The 18,355-nt window shown below is 41.2% G+C and overlaps 1 protein-coding gene across 1 annotated transcript in view; it reads right to left on the bottom strand.

Annotated features, from left to right (window-relative positions):
* Window positions 1–17,768, bottom strand: part of acvr2ab (activin A receptor type 2Ab) — a 31,624-nt gene extending 13,856 nt beyond the window's left edge. The window contains exon 1 of the mRNA XM_060868806.1: window positions 16,570–17,768. Coding sequence (XP_060724789.1) covers window positions 16,570–16,681 — 112 coding nt within the window. The 5' untranslated portion in view covers window positions 16,682–17,768. The remainder of the gene's footprint in view (window positions 1–16,569) is intronic.
* Window positions 17,769–18,355: the final 587 nt, after the last annotated feature.

Below are 18,355 nucleotides of genomic sequence, written 5' to 3'. Positions count from 1 at the left end.
CACACACACACACACACACAAAGCCATTAAGCACAGCAATCTGTTCAGTTCATTTGCCTGAATGAATAACAGGGAGGTGAAACACAGGTTGAACAAACAGATCGAGAGGCAGCAACGGAAATGCTTCAATATCATCATCAATCTGCTGAGAGAATACGATAGGTCAAGCTCTGCATAAACATGCCTAGGGACACACCTGAACAATACACACACTTACTCACTCGCTTACTCACACACTCCTTCATACAGCGGCATCTTCCTGACAAAACAAACAAACCTCGAGTGCAGGTGGCTGAAAAGTGAACGAACGCCAGCTCTTTGTTTTGTTTACACCCAGTTTCTGAATGCTGCATGTTGTGTTTCAAAATTTAGAAACATCCTTTCTTTAGCTTCCTGTTACTCAAAATAATGTTGCAAACTGAATAATGTGTAGAGATTGTGTGGGGAAAACTGAAGCAATCAGCACAGATTTAAAATCACAGAAAACACGTTTGATACCAAGTTAACCGAATTCCACGTCACGACAGAGCATAAAAGATTGCGACTCGGTGTCTTGAAGATTTTATTTCCTGAGAACAATGACGGCCACAAACTGGAGTCCGAGCGCACGACTGCTGCCGTAAACACCACCACAAACAAAACCGCAACCACAAGTATGAACAGGAAGCTGCTCGGCTTTTAACCCGAGCGACAAACCCAGAAATAATCCGCTGGTATGAACAGAACTCCACACTCCTGCGCACCGTCACACACGGCCGAAGCGCATGGTAGCGGTTAGCCACAGGCAGTTAGCGAGAGAAGCTCGTGTTCACCTGGAATTGGCTCTGTGCTCGGAGCACGAAGCACGCAGAGCTCAGAGGGAAAACATGCAGACGCAAGCCACGATGTGAGGAGACAAGCGCTGAATATCAAACCACAGAATACGTGGGTGATGAGACGGATATGGCTCTGACCTGCTATATAATAAATGTAGTTAGGTAACTAACTTGACTTACAGATGTTACATTAAATCTAAGAGAAATAGAACACGCCAGGACATCCTGTTATTGGGGGAAATTATATTATAAATATATAATCACCCCCTGGGTGGGAACAGTAACTCTCTATCTGGCTAGTTTTCTAAAACAGCATGCATTCAAGTGTTTAAATCCTTAAAGCAACGACTGAACCTTTCAGTTGTTTTTTTTTTTTTTTACGTCACTGTTTAAAGCTGAATGCTGACTATAAAAATAACCATTTGACCTGCTCAAGCATCACCAGGCTTCATCCAAATCACACTGCCACGATATCCAGTAATTATTATTCCGGTTATCATCATCATCATCATCATCATACATAACCTACAAACTTCTACACATTTAGCATTTAGTCTGAGTGTGCTAGTACAATCATTTAAGAAATTGTAAATAAAAAAAAAGTTTACCCTCTGACATGTTGTCATTAAACGAACAGAATAAACTTTTTTAAAATATAAATGTTATAAAAATCAAGCCCAACAAAAGAAAAAAAAAAGAACCATTATTATTATTTTGTTTTCCTGGTTTAAAAACAGATTTGTTCCCTGAAATTCAATTCCCGTCTGTCTGTTATAGTATCTGATGTTTTCTCTGATATCCAATCTACCGATACCGGGTTTGTCTACAAATGCAAACACAACACCACACAATAGGCACAACAATGCTTTATTTCCTCCAGCGAAAATCATCGAAATCAACAGTACATTCAGAACCTAGCTTGGGTTTAATAATTAAAAGAGACTTTCATTAGACAAGGCCATTTAGAGATGCTCAGGAACATCGTGCTCCACTACCACCACCAGAAAGCACACAATAAAGTTTTTTATAGGCAGCTAAACTGGGTATTAGCCAACAGACGACCTGCAGCAAAGTGCACTGTCGGTGAAGCTGGAGGGTCGATTAAAGAGGACTCCACTCAGTCTGACGGCAGAACTTCTCTGTACTGCGACTGCTCCTGTTCTCCCTCATAAATGTCCCTGCATGGCCATCAGCACCAATCAACCGAAAGGTAAATGCCAAGGAGGCTTCTCTGTTTCAAAGTGGTGAGTAATTATGAATTAATCTGTGTACATGGTACTGCAGTACATCTATCTATCCAGCCATCAAGGAATCGTGGTCTTCCAGTTGCTTTCACATGGTCACACACGCCTTGATGCTCTGACGTAAACACAGTGTGTGCAACCGTAACGGAGTCGCCCGTGTTGATTAAAGAACATATTCATTACTGCCGGAGACTGCATAGATTATCTCTAGTTCATGAACTGGTCATTACTGGAATTACAGAAGGAATGTTCTGGGACATTTGGCAGCGTGCCGAGAGGACAAAGAGTTTGTAGTTAATAGCGCAGCAAATCTCCATTTAAAAAAAAAAAAAAAAAAAAAAAAAGGCTCTTTGGGGGTTTTTTTGCAAACCTGTTTCCATCGTTAAGTCAAGAATTTACGCCGCAGTGCTGCTGTATTCTCCATTCTGATTTGGTCAGAAATGTACTGAAGGTGTCGTTCTCTATAACAGCATATCGAGAGTTTTAAATTCGTGCACTCGGTCAAGATTTAATCGTTTCTGAAATAACAGCTTACACAGGGACTCGTTTGGGCGATGCTTCGCTCGGACAGATTACAAACCGCTTGATGTCTGGTGACGCTTTCAGATTAAGAGTTTATTTATGTGGTATGTGGGGGATGTGGTAGCTCAGTGGTTAAGGTGTTCGACTACTAATCGGAAGGTCATTGGTTTGAATCCCAGGTCCACCAAGTTGCCACTGCGGGGCCCCTGAGCAAGGCTCTTAACCCTCAATTGATGAGGTGTATGAACTGAAATAAAAATGTAAGTCACTCTGAATAAGAGTGTCTGCTAAATGCTGTAAATGAAAATTTTATGTATTCTGTTTTTGGAAGGAGTCTCAAGTGTCAGGCGTAAACCTGCGACTAAACTTTCCTTCCAAGAACAAGACAAACTCGATAATCGTCTGATCAATTAGTCATGAATATTTCTGAATTCCTATGCAGTTGTTGCCCAGATATTACACTTCCTGAATTAAGAAGAAATAGATGCTACTTGGGATTGTTTTATTCGCCACGATCTGAAATACACTATTGAGTTTGGTATATTATAGACATTCACCTGATAAACAAATCCAAAACCAGGCTTGCGAGTGATGGTTAAAAGAAAGTATGAAGAGTCGCCTTCAATAAACCATATTCAAATTGTTCCTGTAAACAAATTGCTGTGGATTAAGAGGAATAAACCACTTTGTAAATCATGTCAGGCCGGCCCACAGTGGGTTATTTTCCCATAGTCGGCATCACGCTATTTTCTACATAATGTCATCAGGTTGTAGTCTGGCAGGTTATCCGAATAAATCTACCATCTTTGTTTGAATATAATTTCAATGTATTTAAAGCAAAAGAAAAAAAAGATAATCAAGAAGCATCCACATGCTTTTGGTTTGCCAGTTGTGAGCAGGCTCTGGCTCGCCCCTGCGCTCGTTTGTCGTCTTCTTCATCTGGCTTATAACACAGGAAACAGGATTAAGTGAAAGGGAAATGCTTTGACAAACTGCCAGCGTGTTTCATTCACTCGGAGGACGCGCCCGGCCTGAAGACCTGGACTCCACCACGCTGATTGAAGAACGTTTTCAGCCACACCTGTTTACCTGAGACTTGTCGTACCCTTAAAGCGAGGAGAGAAGCGGAGACAGAATTGACGGACTTGTATTTTTTCCTCCCGGTGTACACTCTGTATTTGAGGAAGTGACAGAGCTGGAGTTAAATATTTTAGATTGTTTCATGCTTCTGTTACAAAAGACAGTGTTGCGTTTCCCTGAAGGAGTGCGAGTGTTGTGTGAAAGGCTGTGAAGCTGCGAACAGAACGTTAGAGAGAGTAAGACTTGTCCTAAATAAGTCTTACTCTCAAATGAAAGCTTACAACTGTTGAAATGAAGCTTTGTGTATTTCTTGATTTAAAGACAAACTGGTAAACTGTGACTGCGTATCGATGTTCACACCACCATGTCCTTGCTTTTTCTTTCTATAATAGAATGCTACATCATGCTTTACTCCTTATATACTAGAGGAGCTGCCTGTTAGAGCTGCTGAGGAATTTCTTCATCAAATAAATATCACGGTAATGTTTACAGTGATGCGTTATTTATGAGCCGACTCGCAGAGCCGTGACTTTGACCTCAACCCTGCCGAACAACTTTGGGACGAGCTGTACCCCAGACGTCCTCGTCTGACATCTCGCTAATGTCCCTGTAGCTGAATGAACACGAATCCTTACAGCCACACGCCAAAATCGGCTGTGATGTTCTCGGGCGCACAAACTTTTGACAAATCCCTACATCTTTGACTGGAGCAAACGTGGTGCTAAAAATATAACGGTAACGTCTCAGGATGTGAGTGACTGTGAATCAGGCTGAGACGAGTGTGTCTAGTAGAAGACAGAAAACATCAAAATGTGTACAGAAAGATTTAAATTGCTTCCCATTACAAGTTGCAATGTTCTTTAGGTACGTCAAAGTACATTTATGGGTCATGATGCACAAAAAGATGCATACAGAAGAAAAAGTGCTGTTTTCCAATAAAGCAAAATCAGAGCTTGGAAGCATCGGTATTGTTATATCCATAAATTATATACTAGGATCTGAGCGGCGACATTGAAACTGCCAACAGAGGAATTACACCTGCGTTCAGCTCCAATTATGCCGTCCTGGCATCAAGAGAGCGAGAGCGCAGAGACCTGGCTCTCATTAAACTTAAGTAGAGTAGCTGGAACAAAGCAGCATTTCAGTGACAGCTTGGCATCATTTAGGGCCTTCTGTCAGTCAAAAAGCCAAAATAAGCCAATTAGACTCAGCCATTACACCAATCAAAAGGTGAGTGTGGACTTGTCTGAAAAGCGCTCAGATAAAACAGCGGCGCTGTAGAAACACCCATCTTTACCTCTCGCCTCCGCCTCAACCACACTGTCACTGTATGAACTGCTCATAATGCCTGTTCAATTGAAAAGGCTTTCGCTCTTTGTGTGTGTGTGTGTGTGTGTGTGTGTGTGTGTGTGTGTTTTCTCAGACAGAACCAGAGACAGAAATGGAGACAGAGATAAGAAAAAAAAAAAGGGAGAAAGGCAGAGAGCGAGAGAGAGAGAGGTGGGGGTTGTATTACGACGACTAGTGGAGAGGGGACGAGAGCTGGGGACGAAGAGTCTCCGAGCTGTTTAAGGTTTCTGCTGACAGACAACTTTGACCACGCTCAATAATTTAACGAGCTCAAAAGACCTCCATTCAGGCCCAGAAGTAACACTGTACATTTACAAAAGCAAGTGTTTTCGAGCGGGAGACGAGGAGAACGAGGGCGAGGAGAAAGCGAGTGAACGCTAGCTCTACGCGCTGCAAGTTTGCACGGACCGTGATGTTGCGTCTTTAAACGTCCTTCAAGTCTCTAGGGCCTTAAGTTTCAGGTTTCAGAGTGTCCGGAGATGCTTTTTATCTCACCGTGGATACAAAGAGTTATTGGAGTTATTCTGTTCTCCTCAGACCTGATCTTATGCATGAGATTTTGCTGCCACATGATTGGCTGACAGGCTGTGCAGGTGTCCCTCAATAATCAATACATCAGTAATGTAGTATTTATAACTGGTAACTAATGTGTTAATAACTGGATAATGACAGTGTTGCCTCATAAATGACAATATACCTGAAGCAACAGAACTTGGCCCTGACCCAGAAAGTCAGGGGTTCGATGCTGATTGATAGCATCCTGCTGCTGTTATTGTGTCCCCTAAAGGAAGCACTTAACCCAGGCAGCTCCAGAGAGACCGGCCTGTAAATGGCTTGTGGAAGCAACTCTGGATAAGAGAGTGGTCCAAATGAACATGGCCTGTTCAAGAAAACAATGAAGGGAAGAACAATGTTCCCTACTTTATCTTAATCTAAATATTTTGTCCTAATCAGGAACGTTACACTGAAGATCGTGAGAAAGCCACGTTCTTACACACAACTTTCTGTAATGCATCTCTGAAGGAAACAAACGACGTGCATGCGGCTCCTTAATAGAACACGAGGACGTGAAAAAAAACAAACAAAAAAAAAAAACGTGTAAGCTTCTTGCTGTTCCCTGAAAGAACATGTCATTACGCTCCTCTAAAATGCCAGCTGACAGAAATAGGAATAGGAAGAGAAGTACCTCGATTTGGACACATCCTGAAACGAAATATTCTGCTCACTGTAACCAATAATGTATGTACAGATCAAGTCACAACACCATGACCCGCCGAGAGGAACCGGGCAAAAGGAAAGCTATGAAAAGGAATAAGGAATAAATGGGATTTGCATGTAAAATGCTTTATTGGTTTTAGAAATTCAGAACCTTCTGAGAGAGAGAGAGAGAGAGAGAGAGAGAGAGAGACAGAGAGAGAGACAGAGAGAGAGAGAGACAGAGAGAGAGAGAGAGAGAGAGAGAGAGAGAGAGGAGAGAGAGAGAGAGAGAGAGAGAATGAGGAGGTTGAAAGGCAGCACTCTTTCCACAGGGTCAGTAAAAAGCAGAACACGGCCGCAGAATCTGATCTCTTAATCCAGGCTGGAATGCAGCGCAGCCAATCAGTCTCCACTTCAATTACACTGCAGAGCGGCAGCTGCCCCGCCACAAAACACCCTGACTGAAACTGTACTCCAAACACCAACAGTGCCTGCTCCAATCCAAATCTAAACACCGATACTGTACAACCAACACCAACTAGAAAAATCTAAACCGGTACAGTAAGAACACCACTAAATCTGAACACAGAAACAGTACAACGAACAGCACAAATCTATACAATGATACCACCCAATAATACCACATACCCAACACTGTACTCCAGTCACCAACATACTCAAACACTGCAACCGTAACTCTATTTACCAAACTACAACTAAACACCCAGACCTAAACACCGACACTGTACCACAAACACCACGTCCCCAACCACAACTCTACTTATCCACATCTTCACACTGATACCGAAACCAAAACACTGATATCACAAACCAACAATAAACACCCAAACCTAAACGCTGATACTGCACTCCACACACCACAAAGACTACTAATAAACCTAAAAACTAATACTTTACCAAACCTAAAGACTAATTCTATGCTCAAAACAAGTCTAAACACTTCGCTGCATCAAAAAAACTGGGCTGGTTTGTAAAGTTTCGACTTCTGAAGTGCCATATAAAAGATGAATGTCTTGTTCATGGGCAATCTTCTTGTAAACATGATGAACACAACCACATCTGAACACAACACATGTACTTGGCTAAAATAGCGTCCTGCGGTCCAGCACAGCTAAATAACAAGCTCATACTTCATCTTAGGTGCTAACGGTGCACCATAAACCTAAACGTTGACCTTTTCCCTGCACCACATTCATTCGGGCCTGGAAATCTGCCCCTCTACTGTACCCTCAATAGCGCTCTGCGTTCCTGCTTGGTGCCCTTCGCGCCACTCGAGCTGCACATAACGCTCATTCCTTCGATGTAGCGTAGCAGAACGTCGCTCTGCGCGCCTCTTTAACAACCCGGAGGAGGTTTTAAACGCAGCCTGGCATGGAGTCAACATGGTGAAAGGGGGATAGATTTAAGGACCCGGACGGTTAAGCAGGATAATTTAGTGGCCACAGTGTGAATCCTGGTACAAAGCTAGCTTAGAAAGCACACGTCCACTTCATTAGGAGGCAAGAGAATCAGCAGAACCAAACCACAGAACTGCTTGCTGAAAAATACGTTAGACTGACAGGCTTAAGCCTAGAATGTGCAGAATGAACACGTTCCTTTGTGTGCGAGTTCAGTGTGCGCGCGCGCGCACACGCACACACACACACACACAGATAACAAAACCCGGCATTAGGAAATGCCTTTCAAAATAAAATATTTAGCTACACAGTTTCTGTCGTGCAACTTTGCAATTTGTAAAGACTTACAGGGTTTTTGAAACGGATGCAGGATTTGGGTATGTTCAAACTTTAGAGGCCATGAGAAGATTCCAGCACCAGAGCATGAATTCAGTCTCAAATCATTTTTCTTCTATGTAGACCATATAACAATTATGAAGAGTTTCTCAACACTATTTGCCAATCAAAAGAATTTTAAGTACTGATTATCCTCTAGACACATTTGTGGGTTTTTTGTAATTTAATCATGTTTGATGAAATCAGATTAAATATACATTCAGTTATGCATTTATTTTTGGCATGACTGATAAAGGATCTCTAACTTGTGCAGCAAGGTCCATTAAAGCAGGTAACACACACACACACACACACACACACACACACATTATAATGCACTGGACCTCCATAATGCATCAAAGGTATTCATGAGTAGCAGCTCAGACCTAGCAGTTAAGCATAAATTTATCCTTAATGTCTGAGCGATATAAAATCTATTAAATAACATTATGAAAGAGTTAGACTTCAATTGATTTACATTTTATTCTTTGAAACGGTTAGAAATAACCTTCAAAATGGCTGAATTGGAAACGGAAACAGAGCGAATCACCTCGCTGTGAATGAGATCAGAAAAAAAAGACAAAACCTTCGCTTGGTAAAAAGGCTTAAAATTCAGACATTTTTGTTGTGGCTTTTGAGCTGATGGCATAAATGTCCCTGAACACACTGACAACAAAAAACGACACAGGAAACAAAAACAATAGCAACACAAGAAAAAGGAGTTGATGGCTTTAAAACCTTTAATTGAAAACATTCGATACTAAAATGTGATTAAATGTGACTTTGAAACATTGAATGTTTCATTATTTGCAGATTTCAAATACTTGCATAATCCTATTAAAACAAACAAAAACACAAAAGAGTCTCTCTCTCTCTTTTCTGAGCGTGTCTGTCCATTTCTTGGTCATTTTATCTTGTCTGCATTTCTCCCTCTCTCTTTTATGGTGTCTGTGTCTATATCTCGCTCTCTCTGCATGCCTCTCACGTTGCAATCTCTTTTTCAGCCTCCATCTCTTATTCCCCCTCGGTCTCTCTGCATATGTGTCTCTATTTTGTTTTTTGTCTCTCTCATCTCTGCTTTCTCACACACACCCCAATCACAAGGACACATTTCACACACAGCCTAAACACCTTAAACATTTAACCTGAGGCTCTTCCATCAGGAAATAGCCTCTTTTACTCAATCACAAACTGCAGTCATCCATATACCGCTCAATCTCACACTCACACTGTACTGTCATAACACTGTAAGCCATTAATCTCACTCTCTCCAGCAGTTACTGATGCCAACCTTTCTCTCTCAAACACACACACACATACTTTGAATCTTGATCTGACAGAATATAGACAAATTTATTGTACACGTACAATGAGTTCAACGTACAGAGAGAACGTCTGACTTGTGACTTTTTGTAAGGGTCATAAACACAGCGCTCATCATCACAAACTTCATCAAGACCTTTGTAAAGAACGAGGCCATGGCTTCACACTCGTCTTCGTGTTAGTTCTTAGCTACATTTTAAGAAAAAAAAAAAAAGACACAGCTGTGGTGTCATCCTGGAGCTGTACTCGCTCTGCTACAGATTTCTCTGGCATTTTCACGTCTTACTAACACAATCACGTGAAAAGCTCAGCAGGACGGATTCGGCCGTTTTGGTTACGTGAGCCGATACGGGTTGAGACAGCACATCTGTTTGTGAGCTTGTGAATCGGTCTTTTGACTCCTGGCGTCACGGTGATGTGAACTCCTAATCTCTTGATGATGAAGTGAAACAGCTGCACTCTTCAACAGAGCGCTTTCTCTCGCTCTTTGTTCAGATTTAAAGTGAGAGCTTTTATACATTGGTGCTTTCCATGTACTAGGAATGGAACGACTCTGTTAGCGCTAAGCGCCGTTATTGTCACAGGAACTATTTTACGCTCTCGCTGTGTGCCTGCGTGGAGGAGGACTGAACGCTCGCTCTATACAGGGCTGATACACCTGTTATGCAGTAATGTTCTAGGCAAATATGCAGTCATAACCGTCACCCATTAATCTTCCTGCCATGTTCAGTCGAATTGCACTTACTCCTTCCCTCCCACACACACACACACACACACACACACACACACACCTGTCAGAACCATAACCGCATTAATCACTCTGTGTCAGCGGTGTTATTTCCACTCTGGGAAATTCATTGTGCGTTAAAAAAAAGAAGAAAAAAAAAACGATCACATCTGCAAAAGTTAGGTATCTGTGCTTTACATCTAAATTTCTTTATCCTAAACTAAACTGAACTCCACTATGATGATGCGATGATAAAACATTTCAAATGCAATCCAAAATAAACTTAAAAAAAAACTTATTGATAAGACAATAAATAAGAGGAGCCTCTGGAAAGAAAAGTACATTCATCAAAGTGTGCTTGCTTTCTGCAGGACTTAAAAATCTGATACTATCTGAACTATACCAAACTTTCAGAGTTTTATTTACAGTATTTACATTCATGGTATGGTACGACACACAGGACACGGTCCATGACAAAGACGTATACACGGGTAGGCACGGTAACCGGCTCACACCAGTACGGATTGATTTATTGAATGCTGAGTGTTTAAAGGTTAAGGTCAGGGTGAAGCGGCGCATCAGTCACCCATAAGGATGAAAGTCAAACACAATCACGCACACAGGACAAACAGAGCGTTCAGTCACAATAACCTTCATCACGACTCGCTGCAGCAAAGCAGATCATGATGGAGGTAGGTGTGTGTGTGTGAAAGAGAGAGTCGCTGATAGAAACATGCTCGCTAAATAGTTTATAAAGGTGAGGAATATTTTAGTCACGCTTTTTCTTTGCCTTTGCAAACTTTGCCTATCTATGAGCTCAAATCAGAACTCGTCTGATGGCTCTCTGCTTCCGTAAAACACAATGCTGTGAATCTAAAATCAGAACGCTAACAACGTGACAGTGAATAATCACAAACCTGTGATCCTGCAGCGATAATCTAACAGCCATCAACAGAGGATCGGAAAAACCAAATTATGTAGGAACATTCAATTCAAGTCCGAGGGCCAAGATGAGCACACGATCGTTATTATCCATTTAGAGGCACATTTAATGCTCTGAAATTGTGAAGAACAAGTTCTTATCATCATTTATATTATAGCAGATACAAAGTCGATCTGGGCTTCCTTTATCCTTGAGAAATGCAGCCTGACCCTTTAGGAACAAGCCTGAACCTAAAAGGTACATTTCTCCCCTTTAAGATTGGGCCTATAACAACATTTGAAGGATTTCTGCCCAAGCTAAATCCCAGAGGATCTTTGGAGGCCTATAAAGAGGCTACAAATCACTGAGAAACATAACCCTCTCTGAAGTTCACGTGGCACAAAATATAAAAGCAAGCACATCTCTCATCTATCACAATCATAACCTGGTATAATATAATATAATAGATTGTGTAGGGAAGCTAAAGATGAATGCGTTCTCTATTGCACCATGGTAACAGTGTCCTTGTGTTATTATGGGATGTGCTGTATTGTAACGTGTGAGGACTGTTAATAATTATCCTGATTGTACTGGTTAAGGTCTGTGGTAGAGCTCTTCAGTAATACTGCACTGACTCCAATGATTAGACGAGGAAAAGTTTTGGGTTTGATTTTTTTTTTCCTGTGGGTTTCCTGTAGTAACTGGCGGATTCTCTCAAACTGGGAGGCAGAAAAAACAACAACAACAACAACTCCACAACAGAAAGCCAAAGACAATGTAAATACTAAACAGATGGATGTTAAAGGTTGAAAAATCAAACTTCTGGTGAGACTCGAACTTATTTTGACTGAATTCTGAATTTAAAAAGACATTTGTGAACCTGTGAGTTCTTCCAACTCATCCAGGCATAAAAAATCTGGGAGATCATTAAACCCAGAACTTAAACACAGAGACTTTATAGAAATATTAGGTGAAGTAGTCATGGAATTCTTGTTGGATTTAGTGCAATTACACCATGAAATAAGAAAGAGCTAAAGCCAAATGCCGCTGTCTTATTCACTCCGTATGCAAAAAGACACAAAACCGTTCCGCTTGTCACAAATGATTTGATTTGGTCCGTTATTTGATCTGAGACAATGGAATAACTGGCTTGGATTTAAAACAACAACAAAAAAAGAAAACATAAAGAAGAGCTGTTCATCCCATTGGCAAAAAAAGCACAACTCTCTCCACCATAAAGACTTTTCTGAGCCAGAAAATGCAAAGCTTTCCCTCTGCACTAACAATGGAGACTTCACCATACAGCTACTGTTAGAGCTGCTATTTTTTTTAAGTGCAATTTGATGCCGCTGATATGATGTGCAAGATATAATCATGAAATTTACACCAGAAAAAAAAACTAATACACAGTATCAGGCGTGATAAAAACGGACACATCTCTCCACCACGAAGCATTTCGGAGCCTGTGATTATCCTGTTAATGTTTGTGCCTCCTCTGAACAGCGCGGCCCTCGCTCCCGACTCCTGCTCTGTAATCACTGCCGAGTTTTTCCTCTAAAGGCGTCCTCGAGTGCCTCCGAATGCGCCTTACCGGACCCTCGAATATACACACGCCCACACACGCAGGCAAAGGCTGCCAACACACAAACACATGCAGAATACGCTCACGCTGGCAGGCTGAGCCACTTCCTTTCACACCAGCAACTTCGCTCTTTCTCTCCCACATGAGCACACACACACAAAAATATCACACTTGTGAGATTCTGCGAATCGACAATGTGATCTTTCCCGTTGTGAAAAGGCTCCTGGTCGCAGGGCTGAGTCTGTGAAGAGACGATCACTGCTACAAGACATTTATAATGTGAACATTTCAAAACGTCCCCCTCACCTTTCTACCCCAATAAACCTGCTCTTTTTAAAACACCACCACAACCAAAGCTCTGTCTATACTGACAAACTCTCAGGAGTGAAGCCAGGCAACTCGTTTCGAACGACGTGCGAAATCTGTTTTGCGTTGCTCGACATCGCACACGTTCACAACATAACGCACAACATGTCACTGCTGCTCTGATATCTAACAGCAACCAGATCATCTTCAAATCCTATCATTCTGTCTACATTATGAGGTTAGGTTTAAAAGCTATAGCAGCTTGCCCATTTTTTTAAAGGATACTCATTTTTAGTATTGATTATCCTTTAAAAAATAAAGCCATAGTAAACCAGGTATTTAAAAAAAAGAACAGCCAATTAGGAGAATTTAATATAGGCATATGCCTGTGCTGTGCCCTTCTGACCTGGACAGCATGGAGCCAGAATGGCTGGAGACGAGCGAGAGCGAGCGCGAGAGCGAGAGAGAGAGAGAGAGAGAGAGAGAGAGTATGTTAGCACAGCATCTGTCTTATCCCTTCTCATAGCTGCCGAGTGACGCTCTGCTCCTTTGGGGCTCATGCACTTAGCACAGGAATTCAAAATGTTGGGGCCAAGGGAGGGGGTTACAGGAACCAGAACCAGCAGCCCCATGTGTACCACCTCGACCCTCTGTGATCTCCTCACTAATCATCCCGATTCAGGCGACATTTTTTCCCTTAAAACGTGTGCACGGTTCTTAGCCGTGTTCTTGCAGGCTGCCTATCAAACAGGACGTAGCAGTAAGTGAAAGCGTGTGTGCTGCTTTGTCTGACTGATTCGAGATGGCATGACACACTGAACAAAATAAGGATGTTGGGATTTTTTGGCATTGAGAATATCAGCTGCTTGAAAAATACATAGTTAGTCAGGCTACAAGCTGCCCTACAAAAAGTCCACTACAAGCTACACTCACGACTGAACAATTTCTAGGGGAGGAAAAAAAATGTTTTTCATGACACACGTCTGTTTAGTCAGACTAGTTTACGGTCTTTATTTCTCAAGAGGAATAACTCTGATAAAAATTTGTGACTGGGTGGATGTTCAACAACAGTTTCCATAAAGCCTACAAATCCAGATGTTTGTGTTGAATCAGAAGCCCTGAATCAGGAATCTATGACTGCACAATTAAAATAATGACAAACATCTCAGAGCACTGACATGGATTGATTTTACCCAGCTTGACTTATCTTTTTTCACTGTTTATAAAAGACACACAAATTAAATGGTTCAACTTTTCTAATGCAAGATACAAAACATCTGCATTTTTTGTAAGTATTAAAAAAAACCCAGAAATGTCTTTCTAGATAAGCCCAAATTTTCCAGACTATAACGATTGGGTTGAAATTGTCTTCAGAATAGATGTGCTTATGGGAACAAGGATAAACACAAAATAATTTGCTATCATCTTTACAACAAAGACAGTCTGCCTTCATGGCTTTAACAGAAGCTTCCCTGTGAATGTGTGTGTATTAGAGGTCTGGGATTTTCTGAGCTCTGTTAACCTTGGAATATAGCTGAGGAAGCTCCGTGGGCTAACCTTAAAAAGAGGATGAAGTTTGTCGCATCGCCAGGGCCGGCCTCCTACAGTGACCCCAGTTATTTAAGACGATGTTGAGCAGCTCTGGAGTAACGGTAATCTGCACAGTGTGATCGTGATCGCAGTGTCACATAGAACCAGGCTTTCTCATAACACTCTGTGTACAGACCTGTGTACTGATCAATCTGGAATCAAGCTGTATGTCTGTTTGAAGGGCTCTTGAATTTTTTCTTGACCTTTCATTCCCTATCCTTTGTAAACACACAAGATCAAACTCCCGGCATGATCCGGATCCTGAAAACACACAAACTCACGTTTCCGCTGTAAACGTCTCTCTTCTGTTCCTATCTAATCCCGTCCTCTCTCTATCAGAAAAGTGAAAGTGTAATTAACCTTGTTCTGGGCATCGGCCCAACTCCAGAGATACAACGGCACGCATGTGTGTCTATCTATCTCTCACACACACACACCATAGGAAGGAAACAGAACACATTGCAAACATTTGAGTATTATTAAGATATCCGAGTCGAACCTGTTGATGCTCACCAGCTTCTTCGTCTTTAGAAGTTATACAGAGTACATAAACTTTACAAACATGCAGGTTTTACAGCTTGGTATATGAAGCACAACAAGCATTCAAAAGCAGTGCGAGTCCATTTCTATTTATTAATTCATCACTACTGGCCTGTAGGATTGGTAAAGGTCTAAAATTCTGCATTCGTACTGTTGAGTTTTTCATTGTGATGTCTCAAATAAAATATTTCTATCCAGCTGTGAAGTAACAGTTTCCAGGGATCTGACAAATCTTCATGCATAAATGATGAATTTTTGGCAAACTTTGGCAAAGAATATTATGAGCTACAGTAAAAATAATCAAACCTAGATGAGGATTCCACTAATAATCTACATGTGCACAAGGTGAAGGAGGGATATTTGGATGCCAGATGTGTCTTGGCTGATTGAATACATTTGTGGTAAGTGGGAAATTTGTCTACTACAGGTCATGTCTTATAATACGCCCCCATGCCTTGTTATAGGACAAGACGCACAATTCTTATATCGACAATAAGCAAATAAAACACAGGACAAGAGGCTGTATTCATGACGACATGAGGGATGCAGCTAGGACATCAGGCGTAGGAAATTTTATCCGTGTACATGTGCAACAGTTCTGATAGACTTTAACCAGTATCTGTTTTAGCGACCACGGTCTTTTCTGCTACATATCATATGGATGCATTAACGCTCACCAAAACCAATAACAAATGAGTCACCTACATCGTATGGGCAATTACATTTATCTCGGTTTACGTTGATCTGGATTCATTTTTATGCACTGGCCATAAAAGGTGCACACGTACGTGTTTCGATGCTAGCTAACGTTAGTGTTATCTGTCTAATGCAGCTAGGATGGATGGCTGCTGATCCTCAAGAACAACGGATTTCTTTTTACTAAACTAGTGCTGTGGACAATTTTCTTTCCAGAGTTTATGCAGCAAAACAGTTTTAAAAAAAGCATTTAAGATGAAGTTTTTATCGTGTTGCGTGTACTTTAGGAAGATTTCCCCTCTTGATATTTTCACAGAAAAATGCCATCATTACCTGCAAAGCTGGATTGCTGTGTAATGTCATGTAATCGTGAGCCATGTTCACTATGATGGCGTCACACAGTATCACATGTTGAGATCTACGTTGATATCTAGGGGGCCAAGCACTAAGCACCAAAGTAGGACACCTTATTATTATTATTATTATTGTTTACACAGCTGTACACAAAGGTAATCAGGATCCTACATGTTTTATGTTTAACCTGTAGAGGAAGTGACGTAAAAGGGAGGAATGGGTGTGTGTGTGTGTGTGTGAGAGAGAGAAAGACAACAATTCATATGTTTCATATCCAAGTCATTGATGTGGATGTGAAGATAAACGTTCAGTATAAAACATCTCTTATTATTGTTGTTATTTTAATTGATTGCTCTATTATTAGGAGGACAAAAAGCACCAGCTGTCAAAAAAAATGACGTTATTTATAAACAAATTACAATCATTGGTGATCATGGACTTCATATATCCTGTGTACACAGCATTCTGAGTTGTTTAGTCACTTTGTTTTATGTCGATTAGTGTTTTTAAATCGTATTTAAGACCCACCTGATGAGCAGGAGATGAGGAAAACGGCGAAGGCAAGTTTAGTCGCAGATCCCATCTTCAGAAGCGGATGATTTTTAGTCCTGAGTTCAGAATAAAATCCGAAATCAATCATGCACAGATGATGGATCTGTCTCTGCCTCGGTCTTCAGGATTTTCTTCCGAATGTTCATGAATTGTCACTAAGATCAAGAGAGTCTTCATGAAAGCGTTTTCAGCTTCACGTTTCAGCTACCGAGTGATAAAATACAGTCCGGACAGCAGAGTGACAGCGTCGCCATCGGATCTGCTTTTCTTGTCAACTTCAGGATGAATCTTAGGACTTTTTGTGGGGTTAAAAATTAAATGTTTTAAAAAGTGATGACGACTACACTTTCTGTCCACCGTTTAGACAGCATTTTCTCCTGATTATATTATTACTCATTACGAGAATAAACACCTTGCGCCTCTGATCACAACATTCACCTCAAGCCTCGAGATTTTGACTCGAGTTACAAATTCATAAATACATGTCAGGTTACGCTGTTATACACGAGTAATGTTACATACAAATACTAAACATTTCGGGTCGAGTTTGAATTCGTCCACACGGATAAATCCACATCATCTCGGTCCAAGAAAAAAAACACATCGAGACGACAGGATTTATTGTCCAAACAGCACGTAGCCGTCCAGGAAACGTCGGTATTACACGGACCTTTCGGCGTACAGCGAACAAATAACGACCAGGCGGCTGTTTGAGAAGGTTTTTTGTCTTAAAAATCCAAGTTTTCAGCGTTTCAGTCCGGAGTGTTTAAGCTAACCGAGTCTCTGTTAGCACGCTAGCTAACATCCCCTCAGTAAAAGTGTCTCGCGCGACCCAAAGCAAAACCGAGCTGCTATGTCCAAACATTCCCAAAATATCCACACCGAAACCACCAAATTCCTCATACAACCACATCAAACTAATCAAACGTCTTCCGAGACTCGGTAGGACTTCCAACGAGACTCGGTTTCTACAGCAATCCTGTCAAAAATTCCTCTAAACGGACGCGTCAAAGTCTCTCCTATGTACCATCTTTGCTCTCTACAGTCAAGGAATACGCGCACCCGTATTCCGAACAAACCCCGCCTTCTTGCTTTGGATTGGCTACGCGTAATCGGCGATCTGTTTCAGGGTTGGTCAGTCCTCCATGCGAGCCTCCTACCTATACAGGATGGAACGGAATACGGGTGGGAAAACACAAACAACGCAATCAATGCCTACTGGATTCAAAATGGCGCTCGGGAACGGTTTGTGTTTAAAGTTCCCCCTCCCTCGAATCTACAGCACTGCCTTCTACACATGGAATTTGTATGTTAAAGCCGTTGATTGACACCTTAAAGCGACCAATCGTAACCGCACGATCATATTAACGTATCCAATCATATGACAGAGTCTCTGTAACAGTACTTAATAATTTAAGTTTAGTTTAGTATAATACATTGTGGTAAAGCAGTGAAGGATAACATAGTTCGATATGGAATAATAATAATAATAGGTGTAGTATGGAATAGTAAAAAAATAAATAAATAAAAAGTTAAATATCAGTGTATAATTTTTTAAAAAATTATTGTTGATGTGATCTTAATTTATTTAATTTAGCTTTCGAAAACAATCATCTCAAGCAGGAACATGACAGAGTTCAGGGTTGTTCAGTGGCCTTCACAGTCAGTAGATCCGAATCTTGAAGAACACCTTAGGGATGTGGTGGTACGGGACAGCCGCAGCAGAAAAATTCATTCATTCATTCATTCATTCATCTTCTAC

This window comes from Tachysurus vachellii, chromosome 4 (genome assembly GCF_030014155.1).
Source record: "Tachysurus vachellii isolate PV-2020 chromosome 4, HZAU_Pvac_v1, whole genome shotgun sequence".
Classification (NCBI taxonomy): domain Eukaryota; kingdom Metazoa; phylum Chordata; class Actinopteri; order Siluriformes; family Bagridae; genus Tachysurus; species Tachysurus vachellii.
Note: the sequence above shows the minus strand (reverse complement) of the source record. Positions and strands in the feature narration are given on the sequence as shown.